General features: G+C 53.2%; 2 protein-coding genes and 1 non-coding gene across 5 annotated transcripts; all 3 read left to right on the top strand.

The window, feature by feature from the left end:
* Positions 1-360: 360 nt before the first annotated feature.
* Positions 361-10,382, top strand: LOC142042557 (ciliary microtubule associated protein 1A-like). 3 transcript variants are annotated; one of them, XM_075052616.1, is made up of 7 exons: positions 5,414-5,856; positions 5,944-6,069; positions 6,868-7,068; positions 7,289-7,390; positions 7,749-7,870; positions 8,299-8,439; positions 9,255-10,382. In XM_075052616.1, exons 1-7 carry the CDS (start codon positions 5,838-5,840, stop codon positions 9,339-9,341), a joined length of 798 nt encoding a protein of 265 aa, XP_074908717.1. In that variant the 5' UTR covers positions 5,414-5,837; the 3' UTR covers positions 9,342-10,382. The 3 variants fall into 3 exon arrangements, with proteins under 3 accessions (XP_074908718.1, XP_074908717.1, XP_074908716.1); XM_075052617.1 differs by lacking the exons at positions 5,414-5,856; positions 5,944-6,069 and adding an exon at positions 361-931; XM_075052615.1 differs by having other exon boundaries at positions 5,414-6,069.
* LOC142042987 (small nucleolar RNA SNORD45) lies at positions 4,572-4,656 on the top strand. The gene has a single exon (XR_012653904.1). It is a non-coding gene; the product is annotated as a small nucleolar RNA SNORD45 (small nucleolar RNA).
* A 2,282-nt stretch (positions 10,383-12,664) lies between the features above and the next one.
* LOC142042763 (uncharacterized) lies at positions 12,665-18,636 on the top strand. Its single transcript, XM_075053017.1, has 12 exons — positions 12,665-12,866; positions 13,608-13,669; positions 14,123-14,276; positions 14,524-14,780; positions 15,173-15,258; positions 15,673-15,761; positions 15,847-15,973; positions 16,340-16,463; positions 16,910-17,038; positions 17,347-17,492; positions 17,780-17,905; positions 18,457-18,636. The coding sequence occupies exons 1-12, from the start codon at positions 12,788-12,790 to the stop codon at positions 18,521-18,523; spliced, it is 1,446 nt and encodes a 481-aa protein (XP_074909118.1). The 5' UTR covers positions 12,665-12,787; the 3' UTR covers positions 18,524-18,636.
* The last annotated feature ends 2,718 nt before the right edge of the window (positions 18,637-21,354 follow it).

The following is a 21,354-nucleotide window of genomic DNA, read 5'->3' as shown; positions in this document are numbered from 1 at the left end:
TTTGATGTAGGAAGAGCGATCCTACAAATTGCTTTTTTCCTTTCATTGCTTAATTCTCTTTGTCCTTTCATAATTTCAAACTCCATGTATTGGAGCTTTTCTTTTCCAATCTGTGCCTTTTTCTTAGAAACTCTATAACCCACCAGGCCCAGGAATTTAAGCAAACTAATGGTGGCTTCCAAGTGGGCCTTGTAATTATCAGAACCAATTAGTAAACCATCAACATATCACAGCAAAGTCACAGCATCATTATCACTTTGCCATAGTTCCAGCTCTTTAGGCAGTATGTTACTGAACAAGGTGGGGCTATTCTTGAATCCTTGGGGAAGAACAGTCCAACGTAGTTGTGTCTTTCTCCCTGTAGTTGGATTTTCCTACTCCAAGGCAAAGATGGTCTGGCTGTGCTTATCCACAGGAATACAAAAAAAAGCATCTTTCAGGTCCGATGCTGTAAAATAAGCGTTACTGTCAGTGACTGAAGCAAGGGGAGTGTATGGATTTGGAACCACAGGGTGAACATCTACTGTCCTCACGTTAATTTCTCATAAATCCTGTACCAGTCTATACTCTGAAGAATGAGGGTTTTTTACAGGTAAAATTGGGGTATTCTATTCTGGTTGGCATTCTCTTAACAGTCTATATTCTAAAAAGGAGCTTATCATAGGTTCTAAACCCTTTCGGGCTTCTGGCTTAATAGAATAATTGTCTTTTTCTTACCAGCTGGGCTCCCGGTTTAAGTTCAGTCCTTACCAGAATCAAATTCTTCGCTCGTCCAGGTATCTTCGATGCCCATACCAAAGGTGTAATTGCATTTAGTACTTCTTCTGGAATATACGTTTCTTCATCGGGATTTTCTTCAGTTATTAAACATATCTGGGCTTTCCAAGCTGTTTCTGGAGGAACATGCAACTGAGCGGAGTCTTCAGAAAAGGTTAGTTGTGCATTCAACTTACAAAGTGTGTCCTGTCCAAGCAGTGGTAACGGGCATTCTGGCATATAGAGAAATTCATGAGTTAATTTAGTATCACCAATTGAACACTCCATAGGTTTTAAAAATGGTCTTAAGGTTTTTTGCCCTGTCACACCAACAACATTTATTTTAGTTTTACTTAAGGGACCCTCACAACTAGTTACTACAGAACGTGAGGCTCCACTATCAACTAAAAAATGTGTTGTCTCATTCCCCAGCTTAACTGGAACTAGAGGATCGGCTGGGGAGATTTTAGTAGATTCCTCTGGTCCCCTTCAGTCTAACCCGATTTTTGTCATTACTTTAATAGCCTCCTCTTTCCTTTTTCCCTTATCATTAGGGAGATTAGGGCATTCCTTTTTCCAGTGTCCCTCCTATCCACAGTATGTGCATTGATTTGCTCCTAAAGGGACGTTGTAATTTCCTCTATCATAACTTCCCTGTCCTCTTCTCCCTTGAAATCCACCTCTTCCACGTCCCCTTCCTTGCCCTCTGCTTCTCCCATCATTTAGGGCAGCTACAAGGGATGCCTGAATTTTGGCAAGTCCTCATTTTTCCTTCTCAGCCTCCTCATCTCGATTATTCTATACTTTATATGTAATGGATAATAACTATGAAATTGTCATTCCATTTGCCCCTTCTGCTTTTTGCAATTTTTTTCTAATATCTGTTGCAGCTTGACTGATAAACGACATATTAAACAACTTTAAATTGCTGGGACCTTCTGGCTCTAAATCAGTCCCTTTTTGTGCCACTCCGCACAATCTCTCATAGAAAGCAGAAGGGGTATCTTTATCCCTTTGTCTTATTTCATATAATTTGGATAATATGCATGCCTTCAGGATTGCTTTACTGTGATCCAACCACCTATTTCCAATTTAATAAATCAGGGGTGGTAAATGGTACATGTACGTATACTGGTGTTGCTTCTGGTCCCACTGCTTGTCTAGGTGGAGCCTCTACTATAGGTTTCTGTTGTCTTGTTCTTCCTGAGACTGGACTCGTATTATCACTTTCTTCATCCCTTGAACTATTCACTTCTAAGTTCTTGTAGGGGGGGATATTAGTAATTGTACATCCTCTTTATTTTCTCCTCTCTCAGATTTCCCACACCCACATCCAGTACAACATGATTTGGTTCCTTTTTCCTTTTTTTGTTAGCTTTCAACGCATATATAGCAATTTGTCACTAACCCTAACCCCCTACTTCTTCCCTAATCTTGGCAGTTCCAAGTGGTTCTTCGAGGTTTATTGACCCAACCACAATCTATTACCTTTTCTGACATAAACATAAAGCCTCATTGTCTAGCAGTTAGTTCCTAAACCCTAAATCATGTCTAGTCGTTGTTTCCCTATTTTAAATTTTAAGAGATGGGGGCTGTACACAGGACTTTAGCAGCTCTCTGGTTATTTCAAACATATTATACATATTACTTGATAATATTTTTATTGAGGGTAGCAACCGCCATGTCCCGGGTGGGGAGTTAGGGGTCGGGCACGTGCTCCCCAGCCCCTTCTCTCTTGCCCTGCAGTCCACCGTGACGCACAAGCGGGAGCTACTTTGTTAGTTCCCCTGGGCCTGGGGTGGGTTTTGGCATGTATTATCGGAGCGTAAATCTGAAGGAGGTCAGTTTAGCTCTAGAATTACCGAGGCCTGGGAAACGAGCTTTGCGTTGCTCCTTTACCTGCAAGGAGGCTGTAGCTGTGTTTCCACGTGGCTCCCTTGATAGGAGCCTGTACCGAATCTGGGCACAGCACTGCCCTGTGCTTGCTGTGGGGTTGATAAACACTGCAACGAGCAGCATCAGTTTTAGAGGCGTTGGTTACCAGACGTAGCCTCCAACAATTGGATTCCAGTTCCACAAGGTGAAAAACGTCAGCAATGGCTTATGTCAGAGCATCCCCAAGTAACTGGAGGCACTCTTGCTTATGACTGTTGTTGCTGTGCTGAAAACCCACGGGTTGAAGTACTGCCTCAAGATAGCACAGATGGCAATATGAGATATAGATCTATAGGTATGTGCATATAAGAAATCCCTTCCCAGTGCAGCTTCCGATTGGGGCAGCTTTGGCACTTGAGTTTTGTTAAATGTTAGACTTGTTCTTTTTGAGACTCATGGTGATTTGAGCAGTAACTTGGGTGCCAAGGTAGTAACCGATGATCCGAAGTGAACTGGTACCTTACCACTTGCATGTGCTTCATTTGACGTTGAGCTTGATGCTTCTAGACTAGAAAATAGAGGGGAGGAAGGAAACGTAGTAGCGTAGGCGTATACACGCACACATGCCTGTAGGTATGTCCAGGTGTGCGTAATGCAGGTCATATTCATGAGCGGTTCATACATCCAAGGTTGTTAACGGGATAGGAAGCATGTGACGTGCTGCAAACTTTGTAAATGTTAACTACGGCATTTCCATTGCTCTGTTTTGATGCTGCGCTTATCTGATTAAGGACTAAAATAATGCCCTGCTTAGGGTGACAGTCCCTCAGAGTGTTTGAGGATGAGGGGTATTACCTGGGGGCGAACAGCAGTGGCTCTTGTGGGACAGCTGTGCCAAATGAAGGCAGATGAAGTTCTGGCGTTCATCAAATCACGCCAGCACAGGTCACGATCCTCGTCTCCTGTCAACCCTCAGCATGTCCAGGTAAAGCGAACAGGGTAGCTGTTGAAACAACCACCTTTAATTAACAATCTTGATAACTGCTGACTAGGGAACCGGGTGCTGTTGGATACCAATGGCAAAAACTATTTCACCACCTAATAAAAAAAATAATAATGTAAGGGGCAAAACATTAGGATTCACATCCTAAAAGAGTTGTCAGATTTGGGAAAATTGTGCTTTTAATGTTCCTTAACTGGTGGTTGTGTCTGTGTTCCTGATGAATTTTGTAGCAGTCATCTTGAAATATTTCTTAGCTACAGGTTTTACTGGAGTTTTGTAGATAATTACTTGTGGATTTTACAATGCTTCTTGGTGTACGTTGAGGTGAAAGGTGTGTGTGGCCAGGGGAAGAGTAAAGGTTTGAATTTTATGGATATTTATACACACAGAAATAGACATTAGTGTATATTAAAATGTATTTAAATAATGATGTAATGATTACAGGAACCATATGTTTATGTAATACATACACTTTTTGTGTATGTGTAGTGGGTTTATGCTTTAGTACTATACAAAGGAAGTATTGTGGTAGTCAGTTCTTACGCTGCGTTCCTCAAATCTGCTGGTTCTTTCCTGTTTAACTTGAATTGTACTGGTCTGTTCATCAATTATTTATTTGGTGTGTGCCTTTCCCCTGAGAAAAAGGACTTGGTCCCGATCGTACTTGTTCACTGTAGCTATCTCCATGGCAGGTTAAATTTCTCACCATCTATTCTGTGTTTTAGTTTCCTTCTCACGCAAACCATGGTGACAAACAGTACCCAAAAGGCTCTGGTGCTTCCAGACAGTGGCTTGATGGCTTGCGTAACCTACCTCTAGCCCCATCCCACGGAACGTAGGAATGGTGTTACAAGTAAATAAGGTAGCGTCCTGCTTTAGGAAGAAAGTGTGTTGGACTTGAAAGCCTTGGGTAGGACAGGAGGAGCATGTCTTCTTGGGTCAGTGATGAGCCTTGGCATGTACTATGTGATCTAGAGTTGATGTCTGTCGCCACTTTAGCTCTAGAATTACTCTGAGACCCAGGAAGCTCCGGTTTCCTTAGGCTGTGACCTAAGGGAGTCGAGATAAAGACAGTTTAACAAGTGCCGGGAATAAAAAAGGAAACCAACTGATGTGACAGCAACCACCGACCACCTCTCACCAGCAGGCAGATGCCCAGCCATCTTGGTGCAGTGGCTGCCTTGGAAAGACTCCCCCAGTCGCGGTTTTCTTGCTGAGCATGACGCTACGTGGTACGGACCGTGGTACCCCTTCGGTCAGCTGGGGGCAGCTGTCTCTGCTGTGTCCCCTCCCAGCCAGCTCGCTGGGGCAGCAGAGTGAGAAACAGAGAAGACCTTGGTTCTGCATAAGCACTGCTCAGCAGTAGCTAAACATCGGTGTGCTGTCAACATTGAAAACAGCACCGTGCAGGGTGCGATGACAAAACAATTACCTGTATCCCAGCCAGGCCCAGTACAGAAACCCTTCTGTGCCCGCTCACGATTCTTATTCCTGTGAGAAACCCATGAAAAATAGGGCATTTGACTTATCGGGGAGAAATGTGAACACACTCCCGATCTCTGGCTGGCATCTCACTTTACTTGCATGATCTAGAAGGTACACACAAGTCTACGCGGTTTCTTCTGCACCTTGGGAAAGGGCTCTCTTGCCTCGATTTCCAGGGAGAAACTCCCCAAAGCGGCACCACAGAGGTATTCCTAAACCTCGCTAACTGAGAGCCCCCAGCAGCAAATTCTGCTGACTAACACCGGGCCCGACTCACCCTCCCTAGGAGGAAGACCGTAGATTAAGGGATGCCTGGAAAATAGGACACGAAAAAGAAGTTCCAGGTGTTCAAAGCTACCTTCATATTATTAGGTCAGCCCAACAGTATAAGAACACAAGGCTGCCAGATTAAACCCAGGAATCACATCAGTTTTTCCCTCGTTGCATGTTTCTGCCGTGCAGACCTCGTCAAGGTCTGGCCCTGCCAGCTGGACGTCCCCAGCTCCCCATCAGCCGTATGATGCAACAGCCCATACGACAGGCGCCCGGAGCTCTATGACGTCACTGGGCGTCTCCGTGACGAGCCGAGGCCTCTCCCCAAGGCCACCTGGCAGCCGAGACCACAACCTCTCCTGTGTGATCGCTGCCTGCCCTCGCTCTCGCCGTGCTCTGCGACCGAGAGGTGCAGCGGCCGACAAGCTCATCCGCACCCAGTCCGATGGCCAAGATGGAGAAAGGTGAAGCGTTGCTGCTCCTCCCGGGGAGGTTTCACGCCGGGTCTCCACCAGGGAAGCCCCTCGGCAACTCTCCCGCTCTTGCCGCAGGCTCGGTAGCCGCCTCCGACGTGGACGGAGCCTGGGTGGGCACCTGGAGACCTCATCGCCCACGCGGCCTCATCATGGCCCAGTTCACCAGCCCGGGACCCAAGTACTCGATCCCCGGGACAACAGGTAAAACCACCGTCGCAAGCGGGGTGCACCACATCCGCTGCCTCCAGGGGACAAGCAGCCACGGCTCCGTTCCCCGTTGCTCCAAGCCTCCATGCTCTCAGCTGCAGCAAGGACGCAGGCGGGCCAGAGGAAGGCTCAGGCTGCTCTGGGGAAAGCCCGGGAAAAGAGCTGCCGGACTCTGCTGAGCACAGAGGTGGCCGTAGCAGCACAGGAGGAAGCTTCTTCTCTGTCTTTGCTCCGAACTTGCTGCTCCCACCTCATCCTTTCCTTCTTCTCTTCTTTTTCTTCTCCTCCTTCTCTTCTCCTCTTCTCCGCCTCCTTCTTCATCTTCTCCTATTCTACTTCATCTTCTCTTCCTATTCTTCTCCCCCGTTTTCATCTTCTCTTCTTCTCCTTCAACACCACCTTCTCCTTCACCACCTTCTTCTCCTTCACTTTCTTCTTCTCCTCCATAATAGCAGTAAGGTTTCAATTTCTTTCCCACTGGGGCTGCGGGAAAGCAAAATGTGACAGAGGCGATCTTTACATTTGCTTTTAGTTAGCATAGCAACGGTTTGGGGATTTAATACTTCATAACAATTGCATTTTGGTGGTATTCTGATTACTTGCACAGTGCCTACACTGTTCTTGCCGGAAGTCATTGTACCATTGTATTGGCCTGCCGGTATCATTCTTGGAGGACAAAAACCACACAGGAAGGGAAATTCTTGTGGCCAGCAACTCCAGCTACTCCACTTAGAAAGTAGCTTTAAATATGGAGTTGCAGGCAGGCGTCCTTTCACAGGCTTTTCTTCCTAGGTTACCTGGTTCACAATCCCACCAAAACCAAAGCCCCAGCGTACACTTTCCAAAGGGCCAAACCTCCCGGCGCAGACAGTTGCTCTCCGGGCCCTCGGTACTACGTCCAGCCCTCCATCACCAGGAACGGGAAGTACGTGGCTCCGGCACAGCACATGGGCGGACTTCCCAAGATAACGACCGAGGTCACCCCTGGACCAAGTGAGTACCGTTTCGCCAGCACTTCTTCCAGGCGACACAAGCAGCACGCCTGCCTTTTTGCCCTGTGCTACCGGGGCACAAAACCATCAGCTCGCGTCCCGAAGGAGCTTCAGAGGTTTCCAGGCAGAAGGCAAACGTGGCTGAGCACCTCCTCCTGACCTTTCCTCTTTGGCTTGAGGAAGAGAGCCCGGCTTCCCTGCTTTTCTCTGCTTCTCCCTAGGTGACTACTCCACCGACAAGGCCAACCAACACCTCTACAAATGCGCGCCGGCGCCGTCCATGGCCTTCCGGCACAAGGCCGTCAAAACCGATGAAACTCCAGGTAAGGGAACTCGGGGAAATACACACGCTTGCAGCCCGCCTGTCCTCCAGGGAAAACCTGCCGGGCAGCTTTTTTGACAGGCCTAGCAAAAAGCCTACACAGCAGGGCGCAAGGGTCTCTTGACGAGCTTGCTTGATGTCCCGGAGCACCAGCTTCTCCCATCCCACAAAAGAACCGGCAACTCGGGCTTGGAGCTGCCGACACACGCCACGTGCGACAAAAGACGGAGGCGTTGGGAGAGGGGCGAGACATCCTTCAAGCTCCTCGCAGCAGGCTTGGCAGGCTGCTTCTCTCCCACCCAGGCGCTGCTCCTCTCCCTGCCGGACTCACACACGCTCTCTTCCCGTTCCCCTTCCAGGTCCTGGCACCTACACCCTGCCCAGGCTGGTGGGACCCAACACAGCCTACACCCACGCCAGCCCCTGCTACTCCATGAAAGGGAAGAGGAAGCACAACGGCTTTGCTGAAGACCTCGCCAAGGTGAGCTACGCTTCTCTGCTGTCTCGCAGCTGCTCTCCTCAGGGCCGGAGGGCTCCGACGCCGGCTGCAGCCTCTCTTCACGCCCACTTCCCTGCACCAGCAGCAAACCCCAAGAAGCCGTGGGTCCCGTGGCTCTCCTGCTGCCAACAGCAACGCCGACACCCGCAGTCCCTCGCTTTCCAACACTAACAGTTTTGGTGGGGCAAAACTCATCGGCACTAATGGGAATCTCCCTCTCCTCTGCGAAATCTGCCTCTCTGCAGGGGAACAGGAGGGGCCCTTGTTCCAATCGCTCCGTGCCTCTCACGCCACTTCTCTGGCCAGCCAGCTCAACTAGCGCAGCCCGCGTGGGCACCCGGCAAGAATCAACTTTTGTTGTTCTTGTTTGCTGCCTTTTGTACCCAACAACCTCCCTGCCTCTCTTACAGACGCCAGGTCCTGCTGCATTCCCCAAGGTGGAAGTGGACACCTACAAAAAAAGGGCTCCCATGTACACGATGGGAAGCAAAAGTGGAATTGGAGGTGACAAAACAGTGAAGCCAGGACCGGCAGACTACTGCCCGGGAAAGGTAAGGCAGCTGCCCAAATCTCCTCCCCTGCTTTGCAACAACCAGCCCTTAAGCATCTCCCCCTTCCAACGGGGCTTCTCAGAACTCCAGACCACCTTACTGGAGTGACAAACCGCAGGACAGCAGGCCTGCTCCCTTGCCTTGGCCCAAAGCCGAGCAGAGTGAGGCCAAAGAACACATCTTTGCCTCTGCACTAGCTCAGGCGCTCAATGCTGACACGTGCTCGCACATTACAAGCTCTTCAGGAGGACACACTGCTGCAGAAGGCACAAGCAGAGCCAAGGGCAGACCCTTCTCATGCAGGGGGGATCACCTGGGAGGGCAGGGGCATGTAGCAAAGTCTGGCTGGAGCTAGAAGGGCTCTGGACTTGGAGCAAGTGCCAGTGCCAGCTCAGCTCCAGCCATGAGCTTGCCCTGCCAGACGGAGTGGGCACGTCGCTCCATTTTGTGTCAAACCGAAGCTCTTTGCTTTGAGCAGCCTTCTGAAAACACTCGAGGGATGGATTTTACCTGCCCCTAGCCCCTTTTTTTTTCTCTTGCCTTTATATGCCTCTCCAAAAAGGGAGAAATGCCAATCAGTAACAGCAGCAGACCATTAGAGATGTCCTGATCACACAGGAGGTTTCCAGCAAGTGTGCCACTGGCACAGGGGGAGTTAGCTGAAAGTGCCCGGGCACGCACACAGCAATGCACGGCAAACGGCAAATGCACGGCCATCAACTTGTTATGCCAGACGGCCTTCGCCGAAGACAAAAGTCTTCTTGCGAACAAGGCACCACGGTCACCTTTTTTTCTTCTCGCTTTTCCCCTTCCAGGTGACGCTGATCAAGCCCCAGGCCCCTGCTCCCACTTTTGGACTCCGCCATTCCCTCTACACAACTCCTCTACTGTCTCTGCAGTAAAACAACATACCCCCAAAGGTCTGGTCTGTTCACCTTCAGCTGTGGCGAGGGGGGGTGCGCGAGGGCGAGGAAGGTGAAGGTGCTGGTCAACTACCACCGGCACACGAGCGGAGAGGTTCGTAGCCGGGGTGCGGATCATCAGGGAGAGCAGCAAGAGAGGAACCTGCAGCCCAAGGCGACGGCTGCATCCCAGGAGCACGGCTGTTTGACGCAGCCCATGCCAAGGCATCCTGCCTGCCGGGGGGGGTTCAAAAGCACGCGCAATACTCGCTCGCTCCATCAGACTGCACGGCAGCCTTGCAATGAAGGCAATCTGGGAAGCGGGAGCCAGGTGGGAAGCTGGAGCTGTGGGATCTGGTGGTGTGAGCCCAGCCCTGAGTGGTACAGCAGGGAGTGACAGTCGGTCGTTCCACCAGTCGCCGCCGCGCAGTATAGGACCCGCAGCAGGCGGCTTTGGGGCCTGGATGGCGTCACCCGTCGTCCTGAGACATAGGCAAAGCCTCTGCTTATGTCCTAATGAAAGAGGAGCCCAAGCACCCCTCGGGAGTCTGTAGATACCGAGAGGAGTGAGAGTGACGGCAACGAACGGGCCTGAAGCATGTCCTCCCGTCTTAGAGGTGCTTCTTTGCCGAGAGAGGCAGGGCACGAGGCGGCGATGGTTGTGTGTAGAAGTGTGCCAGGGAGCTCTGCCTCTGCGTAGGAGAGTGGCCCGGTCCTCCGGTGCCAGGAGGAGCATCCATCCCAGGGGTGCAGAAGTCTGGAGGAGGCTCGGACTGCAGGGGTTTACAGGAGAGCCTCCTGCCAGCAGGGAATTTGGGAGATGCTTTGGCAGGGCTTCCGAAGGGCTGATACAAAGACGACAATTCCTGGTGCCGGAAGGTCAGTGCTGTATCCCCACCTCTGAGTGAGATGAAGGTGCTGATGCAGGGGCAAGCACCGAGCTTTCCCAGTGCCTGCCTCAGCGCTGGAGAGAGGACGGTCAAATCCTGCCTTGCCGTAGGGCCCCCCCAGGTCTCCCCGTCCCATCCCTGTCCCCATGCCCCCCCCACCCCCCCACCTTGCAGCAGGGACACCCGCCAGGCCACGTCCTGCCCGTAGGAGCTCTGCACCAGCCCCCAGCCTTACTCAAACTGGCAGCGCCGCAACCCCCCCGCCACTGCTCTGCAAACTGCCGCTCCAGCGCCTGCGTGGCAGTGGACGGGGGGGGTCAACAGGGGTCACAGGGGGTCGTGGGTGTTGAGATTGAGGGGGGATGGGGGTCACTGGGAGCACTGGGGGAGTACCGGAGGGGCACTGGGGGCACTGGGAGGGCACTGGGTGGCACCATATGGCAGCAGGGCGAGTACCGTGGGGTGATGATGGTGACAGTGACATGGTGACGGTGGCACGGTGACAGTGCCGCCATCCATCAGCAGGATGGGTACTGTGAGGTGGTGATGGTGACACACTGACACTGATGGTGTCCCCATTCCCAGAGGGCCCAGTACCACATGGTGGGGTCGGTGATATTGCGATGGTGACATGGTGACGGTGACACAGCGATGGTGCCAGAGGTGGTGACACAGTGCTGGTGATGGTGACAAGGAGACATGGTGACTGTGACACAGTGATGGTGACAAGGGGACTGCTGCGTTAAAGCGTAACAAAGTTTGGCAGAAAATAAACCCCCGTGCATTCCAGCTTGTCCTCAGATATCAGAGGGGCTGGGGGCGGCCAGGCTTAGATTCTGAGTGATGCCCAATTCAGCACTCTAACTCCGGTCACGTTCGATATATTGAACTATCACGATTACAGATGCACTAATAGTGCACTGTCCTTTCAATTTAGTCACGTTCAACGAGTTATCACGGCTAGATTTTAATGAATAGTACAGTTTATTAAAGCAAGAGGAGTACAGGTTCTTTTGGATTGCCGGTGATACGTACACTGTCTGCAAAGCACGTGCAAATAATAATGCAGTCGACTACAAGCACACTAAATTATGGAAAAACTCTACAGAGATTTCTGAGTTTCCCGGGGAAGCACTCGGTATAACTGAGGGTCCGAATCTCACCCAGTAGGCATCTCATTGGGGGGGGGGGGGGGGGGCGGGGAGGGGAAGAGAGGTTCAACCCCTCGACTGATCCCAGAAGTCAGCGATGTCCTCCCGACTTGTCTATGATGGTATCTTCCCCAGCATTCCTCCTCTCTTAAGCCCTTTTATACTATTTTCTTATTTTTAGGTGGAGCTTGAGTGACTCTAGTCATACATACCTTTATCATGATGGGTGTAAAATCTCCTCGCTTTACTTCTAAAGGTCTATGCTAGAGAAAATTCAGAGCGCATGCTCAGTGAGGGGTGGTTGCACCTTAGAGGCAGGTAGCTTTTGGGACAGAGGTGTGTTTTGCTATTATAATGAGATTATAATGAGCAAAGTTCCATGTCAGTGCTCCAGAGCTGGGCACTTATAAATCAGAAGTAAGACAACAGCGTTGACAGAACCCCATTGCTTCACCTCCTTGCTCTAGTGGATTCAATGCAGGAACCTTCCATTCTTGTTCCTGTGGTTCCAGTTCCCCATCCCTGCGGTGATTTCGCAGAGCCTGGCCGCGGTGTCTCCGCTCTGCTCCGCCCTCCGTGTTGTTTCTCAGAGTCAGCACACCAAGCTCCCCTCGTGTTGCTGACGTCGAAGGTTGCAGATTATGTTGCTTAGGGAATTATTATGGAACAGATTCCTTGCATATCCACTGTATTCCACCCTGGCGGTTCGCCTTCCCGTAAGAGAGGCGGGGGGACATGTCAGTAAGTCACCTCCAGCAATTCTTCCACACTGGGCCGGCATTCTTCTGAAGTTACCTCGTTCTCTCGGAATGGTTTCCTTGGTCGTCTTCATTCTGCTCGCATCTGCCAGTTTCAGCTAGTTCTGGGTTAGCAGCATTAGCTTTATCAAAAAGTTGACTCTGGCTCAGCTCTTGCGGCCTGAGGCTTCAACTCCTTTAGCTTCTAGTGCTAAGCCAGGCTATTCATCCTAACAATTCCCAGCACAGGTAACGGCAAGCTCTGCCGGAGCAACTCGGAGAGAACGGGGATGACTGCTTCCCAGGACGAGAAGGGAAATCCATCTCCTCTCTCCCCAGCTGCGCCGGCTCCCTGCTGGCGTCATAATGCACCTTCAAACGATGCGGGCTGATGTCACAGGGGGATGCCCCGCATCCCAGGGAGGTCTCCCCAGCGCTGCCGTCACTTCCCGGCGAGGCTTGGGCGCTGCTGGGCACTGCTCAGGGGCTCCCCACTGCTGTGCTTCGGAGCTGCTCCACAGCCAGGAGCGGGATCGGGAGGCAGCGGGGCTGCGCTGGGGGCACCCGTTGTAACCGGCAGAGGAGCAGGGGCACGTCGGAGAGGAGTTTTGGGCGAGGAGCTGCGAAGAGCATCCCTTTCCCTGAGCGGAGGGCAAGCGGCAGGCGCGATGGAGGGCTGCTGCACCGTGGCCGTCAGCTTGGAGCTCAGCAGCTTGTTCCCCACGCTCCTGCAGCTCTCCACCAAGGGTAAGGGGTTTGGGAATTCCTTCCCGAGGGGTCGCAGCGGGGCTGGCCTCTGGAAAAAGCTGCAGCTGCCGGGCTGTGGGGGTGACTGGACAGGGCTGGGGGCTGCTGCGAGAGCCCTGCCTGGGGGTCCCACTGGACTCGGGGGACGATGTGGCAACCAGGTCTTGGTGCTGCCCGGAGCCCCGAGGCTCCCATGGGAATGGCTCCGTCCCCTTGCGAGGGGGGCCATCCAGGGCCAGCTTTCCCTGGAAGCTGGCCCCTCGTGGGGTTCCGGCTCTGGGATGAAAAGGGCTTCTGTGTCCCGGGGGCTGGGGGGGACAGCTACACCTCCCACAAGGCTCTCGCGAGCCGGCTGGAAATGCCTGTGCTGTAAGTCAGCCCTTTCCCTTGAAGAAAGTCTCCTTTGGGAGAACCTCTCGTCCTCCCCATGGGACCCCCTTGTGCCACCAGGCTGGCAGATCACGTCCTGGGCTCTGGGGTGCCAAGGCTTTCTGGGGGTTAGATGGCCACAGCCCCGGTCCTGAGCCCTTCCCACATCCCCATTTGTACCCCAGCCCTGCCCCGGGAGCAGAGTAAGGCTGGCAGTTGGAAATCGGGGCACAGCCCAGCTCCGCAGCCGTGGCCGCGTTTGTCTGGGCTGTTTGCGGACGCCGGCATCTGTCAACCCCTGGGCGAGGAGCTTGCCGAGAGGCTGTGAGCTGGCTGGCCTGGAGCCCAACACCTCTTTCCTTTGCTTTCCAGAGGTTGTGGCTATTTGGGATGCTGTGTCTGCGTACATCCTGGGACAGCTGAAGCAGGACAAGGTGGGCTGGCGTCTTGCTCCCCCTTTGCCCCGGAGGGCCTGGGCCCCGGGAAGCGAGCCCTCCCTGAGCATCGTGGCGGCACACCGAGACAAGCCCGTGTGCCCAGAGCTGCTTCTTGGTCAACCGGGAGAGAAACCAAGTCCAGATCTAGTCTGAGAAAGCATTCAGCACACGATAGGGCTTCACCCTTCGCTGTGGTCAGAGCGGAGAGGCCGAGCAGAGAGGCAGGCGATTATGCTGGTGCCATGCCAAGGATAATCCCTGGGAATCAGTCCCAGGGGTATTCCCTCCCTGGGCTGGAATTGCCTGGGATCTTCTCTAGCCAAGGGATGTCAGCGAATATTTTGAGGCGGGCAAGAAAACAAATGGAGAACACGGGCCTTTTCCTAAGCTTTCACTTTTCCCATCTCTGAAGTACTCGCTCATCAGCCTTTTTGTCTTTTTCCTGGGCAGGGTGTCCTGGTCGCAGGACTCGGGACCTTCGCTATGCTCCAAGAGCAATTCCAGGGCAAAGAAGAGGTGTACGTGGTTCGAAGACCCGTCTTCCGACTGGAGCTTGATGTGTTGTGTGTGCAGGAGCTCGCGTTCCCCACAGTGGTTATCCCTGGTGAGAAAGCAGCGGCCACCCTCCGCTTTCCCCCTCCATGTCTGGGGGGGGACCGTGTGTTCTCGGCTCTTTGGGAAGGGCTGGGAGAAGTAGAGAACTGCCTCTAAAGGTCAGGGGGTGGCTTGAGCTCCCCCCAAACTAACTGCTCCCCTGTTTCTATGAGCGCCCTTCCCTCTGGCATTTTGTTATGAATCTTATGTGGAAATTTGGCCTGCTGTGACAGTGACCACGTTCCTCCTCCTCGCAGGCAATGTCAAGATCGAGCCGCTGAACTACAAGCGGCTGTCGCGAGCCACCTCCTTCCCACAGCACGTGGTGAAGGACTGCGTGCAAGAGACCATCCTCTTGTACTCTTCCCAACTGAAGAACGGGCAGCGCCTCTCCTTCGCCTTCAAGGGCATTGGTGTTCTGTCCTGCAAAGACGACCTCCTGTGCATGCGGTTCTATTCTGACTGCGTCACAGGGCTGGAGAGGAAGGCCAGCCGGATTGCGCTGCTTCACACTGTAAGTCGCTCGAGGTTTTGAGGGCTGCTTCCGTGTCTTTGGGAAGCCTAAGGAAGGGTGAGCAACCCGGTCGCCGTTGGCCAGCCTGGACGTGGCAGGACAGTCAAACACCTTTCCCCGTGCTTGCCCCCGCTGACTTCTCCATTAGCAAAGAAAGTTTCTCCTGGGTCCTTGCCCTACAAAAAGCCCAGCGGTGTTATTGCGCGGGCGGTCTCAGTGTTGGCTGTGCAGCTTCTCCAGAGCAGAGCAAGGGCTAACGCTGATGGAGGAGGATTTGGCAGAGAGGTTTGGAGAAGCGGCTTGCTTTTGGAGCGGGAGACAGGTCTGCTTCCTTTGGGAGCCAAGAGGAAACTGCCTTGGAAACCTTCTAACAGCTCTGTGTCGCTTTGCAGAGGCTGTGGATGCCAGGGGCAGCTGTCTCCGGTGGAGCGACCGCCGCTCAGGAGGTGCAGGCTGCTCCTGCCCACGCGTTCCCGAGGTGAGTGCTTTTCCTCTGCAGCCCTTGACCGGCCGAGCGGGCGGCTTCCCAGCTCCTGCTCAGGAGCACGCGTTGTCAGGGCTCGACATTCGGCATCGAGTCAGGGATCAATCGTGAAGCGACTGGTTTCTGGTTAACTAATGCTGAGCTGGCACTATGCGTGTATTCTCCTGGAGTGACCCGGCATCGTGATCGTGTTTCTCACGCCCAGCCTGTTGCCATTGCCATCAGCGAGAACCAACTGCACATGGTGAGGCAGCGTTGGGTTGGGGGAGATTGCCGCTAAAACCTGTGCAGGGCCACAAAGGAAAAGGGATGCGACGCCTCCACGACAGTCGGGAGGATTAGTGCCGGCAAGCTGCAGAGGGTAGGAGGTCACCGGTCTTCAAGCCTGTGTCATCATTCGCGTTCCAGGTTTCAGTTCCTGGTGATCGGCAGACCGGCGTCCGAGGCTTTCTCCGCCTGGCACAAGAAGGTTGCAGAAAAGCACAGGGTCAGAAGAGGTACGGGAAGGGGTCCCTGCTGTCCAGAGCCCGGTTCAAACGCACTCCCCACGGGGCTGCTCTGAAGAGCTTCCTCCTTTCCCAGGTACAGAGGGAAGCCAGGCGCCTGACAAGCTGCTGCAGAGGCGGGTGAAGTATTCCCTCCCCGCGCTGCCAAACCAGGGGCCGGGCACCAGGCAGCAAGACACGGAGAAGAAGAAGCCTTCTGCCAGGTGAGACCCTTGTGGGAAGGGATGAAAGGGACCCTTGCGCCCACGTAGGAGAGACGTCCCCTTTGGAAACTCCGGCTGTAGGGACTCGGGAAGGTCCCTGGCACGTGCCCCACGGTTTTTACGAGCTTGTTTGCCCCATCACAGGCCCCTTAGTGGGGAAGGCAGCGGAGGTTGAGCGCACCCCACGTTACTTTGCTTGCTCCTACAGCAGACCTGAGGTGCAGTCCTCTCCCATCCATCTGATGGGAAACGGTCCCACCTCCACCGCTTCTTCTGCCAGCCTGGGGAGCTTTGATAGCAGACGGAGAGCATGGGGCACCCACCTGCCCCACGCTCACGCCGCCTCCTCCTGGTGTCTCTTTGCAGTCTGCTCCCACCATGTCCAGGCAGCTCCCCCAGGACGAAGGAGGCAAGCAGGCAGGAGCCAGCTCCTCCAGCCAGGCCCACCGCTGCGCTCCCGTCTTCTGAAGGCTGCAGGAGAGCGCTGCAGGTACGTGCTCTGCCTTGCTGTAACTACCGTGCTGTTCGAGACTCGGCAAAAGCCTCTTTGGGCAGAGAGCCGTCCTGAAAGGCTCCCTTGGCGTGCGTTCATCGTCACCTCCTTCAGATCTTCTTCAGGAAAAGGGAGGTGCTGCACGCCCTTCCCGCCTGCTGTTGCCCCCGCGTTGTCATGAAACACTTTTTCTTCGGGCCAGGGGCTATGGAGAACGTACAAGTCCTTTCTAGGTCGTTGACAGTGGAGGTCTTTGGTCACTCCGCTGTGTTTGCCGTGAGTTGAGGAGCCTGGCGTGACTCCACGGCCCCCGATCTGTTAGGGGCAAAGCGCTGCCGACCGACCGGCTGAGGCAAGGGGCACCAACACGGGTCAGACCCGAAGGAAGCCCCGCCGGGAGCTGAGACTAATCCTGCCTGCTGCTGCGCTTCTGTCCCCTCCAGGAGGTCTGGAAGCTGTCTGCAGAGTGGGAGCGAGTGAAGACCCGGTGGGAAGAGCGGCGACAGCAAGCAAAGGCAGAATGGGCGGCGTGGGAGGCCTGGTCTGCAGGGGAGGAGCGACAACCGCCCCAGGTACGGGGCAGCGATTGACACCGCTGAGAGCAGCAGCGGCCCTCTCCGTCGGGGCGGCAGGTCTCCAGGGGGGTGGGAGCGGGACTGACACCCAGCCGCAGGGCAGGGGTTTGCCCGCTCATCTGGGTGAGGGAGAGATTGGCAGCAGGACCCGAGGGGCAAAAGCAGCCGTCAGCCGTGATGACGGGCACGCTGGTGCTGAGCCTCCCGGCCCCCAGGTCCCGCTGCAGGCTCCTTTCGAGAGGTCCTCTGGGAAACGGCGCCTCTGTTTGCCGTCTGGTTTGCTGAGAGCGTCTCCTCCTCGGCAGGTGCTCGGCACTGAAGGCATTCGGGCTCCCCACCCTCCAGCCCAGCCCAGGAGAAAGGAGGTCGGCGGGAGGTGGCGGAAGGCTGAAAACCCTCTCCCAGCAGAGGAGATGGCAGCAGCCGCCCAGCTGCAGAGACTCCAGCCTGAGTAAGTGTGCGCCGGCTCCGGCCGCAGCCTGGGGGCACTCGAGCGGCCGTGACCCCGCAGGGATGTCCGCGTCCCCCGTGCCTGCGTCCTGGGGTTGCGTAGGACACCTTCCGATGTCTCCTAACGCGGGGATGACCTGGGTTACCCCCGCAGCTAAGACCCAAAGCTGACCGCAGGGTGGAAGGCTGAGTACACGCGGCACCGGGTGGGTGCAGGGGCTGTGCGAGGGCAGAGGCAGGCGGGGTCTCCGGCAGAGGCTGAGGGATGACGTTCCCCTGTTGTTGCAGCCACCTTTCGCCACGAGCGGCCCAGGTCCTCAGGAGGCTGGAGCCGCATCAGGAACGGAGGACCATCTTCAGGCACGTCACTGAGAACAAGCGGCGGAAGCTGGAGCAGCAGAGGCAGCTCCCCTGGTAACTATCTCCAAAGAGGGATGGTGCTTCCCCGGCTGCGAGGCCCGTCCCTCCACCGAGGGCAGCCCTGGGGGAAAGAGGGCATTTCTCTGACACCCCTGGTGAGACGGAAGCAGGTTCTGGAGGCTGGCTTTGGGCTGGACCTCCCTGGCAGCCAAGGGGGCTGCCTGGGCACCTAGAATTGGCTTTCCATGTGGGACGTGAAAGTCCTGGCTGAAGACAGAGGGATCCCTCCGATGGCCGCCTCTCCCCGTTCCAAACCAGAGAGCACGTCCTTCCCTCGCAGAGTCCTGCCCCAAGACACCTTGCCCCGAGGGGGACGCCTGTACGGGACCCCCAAGGTCTCTGCCCCACTCGACTCAGCCCCAGGCTCATCAGCTGCACCTGGGACCTTCTCAGGGCCTTGGGCATCAGGGGCCTCCCCCTCTTCATAGGCAACTGGAGGCTTCGTCGCAAGCAGATCCCATCACCGGTGGCCTGAGCGACGCCTGCAGGATTTCTCTGCCTTCTCCCTGTCCATACGCTCACAGGCTTTCTTTCTTCCTCCCTAGCACGCGATGCTGGTACCGCAGCGGAGGAGAAGGTGCCGGAGGCGGCAGCTGTAGCAGTGGCTGTTAGCAAAAAGGGGCTGGGAGGCTTCTCAGCTTCTCAGATCCACCTAAAAATACAAAATAAAGGGCTCTGGGGCTGTTCCCAGCTGGACTGACTGGTCTGTGCCTGGTGATGGTCTAAAGGGGTTACACCCCCCCCGTGCGTGATCCCAGAACGGCTCGTAGGGGCAGGAGGGAGTAAAGTCCACGCATACCCCACAGCGCAAACACGTGCAGCCCCTCTGCCGCACATCCCAACACGGAGGTAGCACGACGGAGGAGGCTCTCGCCCCCTTCCCGGGGAAACCAGCACAGCTGGTGCTTCCCTGAAGTGCCCGCACGCTCCCGCACGCAGCGTGGAGAACCACTCGCAGGGCCAGAATCTGCGTGGGATTACAGGGCTGTGACCACGGAGGTGTGGTGGGTAGACGGTGTTACCAATTGGTCACTGATTTGTTCTTAGTTAGAATTAATCATATTTAATTTTAATATTTTAGCAAAATCATATGTATGTTGTATTTTATACATTTAACCCCAACCAGTACCTGCTGTGAAATCCCCTGTATAGCCCTGTACCAAGGCCGGAGAAATTGGCTAAGATCATCTAGTAGGAACATTTAGGACTTAGATAACAAGATAAAAGAAAATTAAAATCTGATTATAAAAGAGTTTGGTTTGACTAAAAAGTAGAAGATTGTGAAGCATAAGTATGGGAGTGTTGAGTTTGAAGTGTAGCCTTAGAAACTTAGGAGCTTAGGAACTGTATAATGTGTAACCATAAGAATTTAAGTATTGTTCCAAATCATTTAACCACAGAAGTTTTGACAAAGATTGGTAGTCTTGTAGTGTTTGTTTTAAAGGCTAAGGAAACCGTTATGGACACCAGCTTGCTGCTTGGAAACACCTGAGAGGTCAAGAAGCGGACGAGTGAGGAAGACTACGAAAGACCACCAGAGGACTCTAGAAGACCACCAGAGACCTTTAGTGCGCCTGCGTGATGGACGTTAACATATGCAAATGATTTCCTGGAAATCCGATGAATATGCAAATGACGTCTTTGTAATCTTATGAATATGCATAAGTGAGTTCAATATAAGGTGTATTGTTTTGGTTACAGGTGTGCGTGGTTTGTGAGAGGACTCGCCCGCGCACCCGGCCGTCAATAAAGAAGTGTCTGCTTATCTACACTAAATTGGCGTTGATAAGTTTTTATTCCGAGATTTCGGTAACAGTTTTTGGCGACCCAGATGGGACCTCGCTGAGAGAGACCGGAGGAGTCGGGGACTTGATCGGTTCCTGCCGGCACCGAGGATTTCTCGGGGATACCCATCGATCCCCGATCCATAAGGCTCTTTGCGACGTCCCCTGGATTTGGTAAGACACTTCTTTCTTTGAAATAATAAGGATAGCTATCCGAGCGGGTTAGAGTCCCACTAAGTAAGTGGGTTGGAGTCCCACTAAGTGGGGTTAGAGTCCCCCCGAGTGGCTTAGAGTCCCACCGGTATCGTTTGGGGTTAGAGTCCCCCCGAGTGGGTTAGAGTCCCACCGGTATCGTCTGCCTGTCAGACGCGGCGAAAGCTGCGCAGGGTTGCACTAAAGGATCCTGAAGGAAGTGGAAGCCTAGGCGTCTGCCCGTAAGACATAAGCGAAAGCTATTGCTGGGTTGGACAATTTGGAGTGGGTTAGAGTCCCACAACTTTTGAAGATTCTGGGTTAGAGGCCCAGCTTCAAAAGCATTTTGGAGTGGGTTAGAGTCCCACAACTTTTGAAGATTCTGGGTTAGAGTCCCAGCTTCAAAAGCATTTTGGAGCGGGTTAGAGTCCCACAACTTTTGAAGATTCTGGGTTAGAGTCCCAGCTTCAAAAGCATTTTGGAGTGGGTTAGAGTGTATGTGTATTTTGGTGACATACATTGAGTATTTGGAAGTATTGTGAGTGTGACTGTTGTAAGTGTGGGACGTGCAATCGAGCACGAAGCGAGACTTGACAACGATTGTAGTGTCTTTTATTAAGGTTGAAAGTTATAAAGTGTGAATATATTAGTTGGTTACTAATCTTGCCAGGGGATATTGGTTATGACTCTTGCTTAGGGAAGTCGGCTTTGTCCGTGCCCTAGACAAGTAGGTGGACTCCATTACCTGGCAACAATTGTTATTTGTATAAGATCAGGTATTTGATATCCGGTGTTTGATACATGCATTTGGTATTTGAAACTTTGTATTTGATACTTGGCATTTGATATTTGGTTTGGTATTTAACATTTGATAACTGATTATTGATTTTTGATATTTGAAATATATATATATTTAATAGATATTTGGTATTGGGTATAAACATAATGGCATTTGCCAAATTATTTAAGAGTAAGAGTATGGGAAATTTGTCTACTGATGGAAAGATACCGAAAACATCTCCGTTGGGATGTTTGTTGGCACATTGGGGTGAATTGCATGATGATTTACGTAAAAAATCAAATGATTGAATACTGTAATCATTAGTGGCCTCTGTATACATTGGAGGATCAGGAAAGGTGGCCCGTGAATGGGACACTGAATTATAACACCATTCTGCAGTTAATGTTGTTTTGTAGAAGAGAAGGGAAATGGAGTGAAGTACCATATGTGGATTTATTCTTTTACTTAAGACAGAGACGGGATTGACAGGATGAATGTAAGCTAACTAGTAGAGACAATTTGGTGATGGCTGTGACTTCTGATAATAAGAAAGGGAAGAAATGCTGTCTGGCATGTGATACTGGAAAGGAGTGTTTAAAGAAAATAACTGTTCCCACTGCTCCCAAAGAGGATGAGGGGCCAGAACTGGATATATCTCCTCCTAGGAGAGGAAGGAATTGGGGTGC

Source organism: Buteo buteo, chromosome 21 (assembly GCF_964188355.1).
Source record: "Buteo buteo chromosome 21, bButBut1.hap1.1, whole genome shotgun sequence".
Classification (NCBI taxonomy): domain Eukaryota; kingdom Metazoa; phylum Chordata; class Aves; order Accipitriformes; family Accipitridae; genus Buteo; species Buteo buteo.
The sequence above is the reverse complement of the archived record's forward strand: the minus strand, read 5'-3'. Positions and strand labels throughout refer to the sequence as shown.

What these genes read in the sequence shown, in the direction of transcription:
- LOC142042763 (XM_075053017.1), top strand. Translation starts at nt 12,788, where the DNA reads ATGGAGGGCTGCTGCACCGTGGCCGTCAGCTTGGAGCTCAGCAGCTTG. An exon ending in CCTGCAGCTCTCCACCAAGG is followed by an intron (nt 12,867 to 13,607) that starts GTAAGGGGTTTG and finishes TTTGCTTTCCAG; the next exon opens with AGGTTGTGGCTATTTGGGAT. An exon ending in AAGAAGAAGCCTTCTGCCAG is followed by an intron (nt 15,974 to 16,339) that starts GTGAGACCCTTG and finishes GTCTCTTTGCAG; the next exon opens with TCTGCTCCCACCATGTCCAG.
- LOC142042557 (XM_075052615.1), top strand. Translation starts at nt 5,838, where the DNA reads ATGGCCAAGATGGAGAAAGGTGAAGCGTTGCTGCTCCTCCCGGGGAGG. An exon ending in CGAGGTCACCCCTGGACCAA is followed by an intron (nt 7,069 to 7,288) that starts GTGAGTACCGTT and finishes GCTTCTCCCTAG; the next exon opens with GTGACTACTCCACCGACAAG. An exon ending in TTGCTGAAGACCTCGCCAAG is followed by an intron (nt 7,871 to 8,298) that starts GTGAGCTACGCT and finishes CCTCTCTTACAG; the next exon opens with ACGCCAGGTCCTGCTGCATT.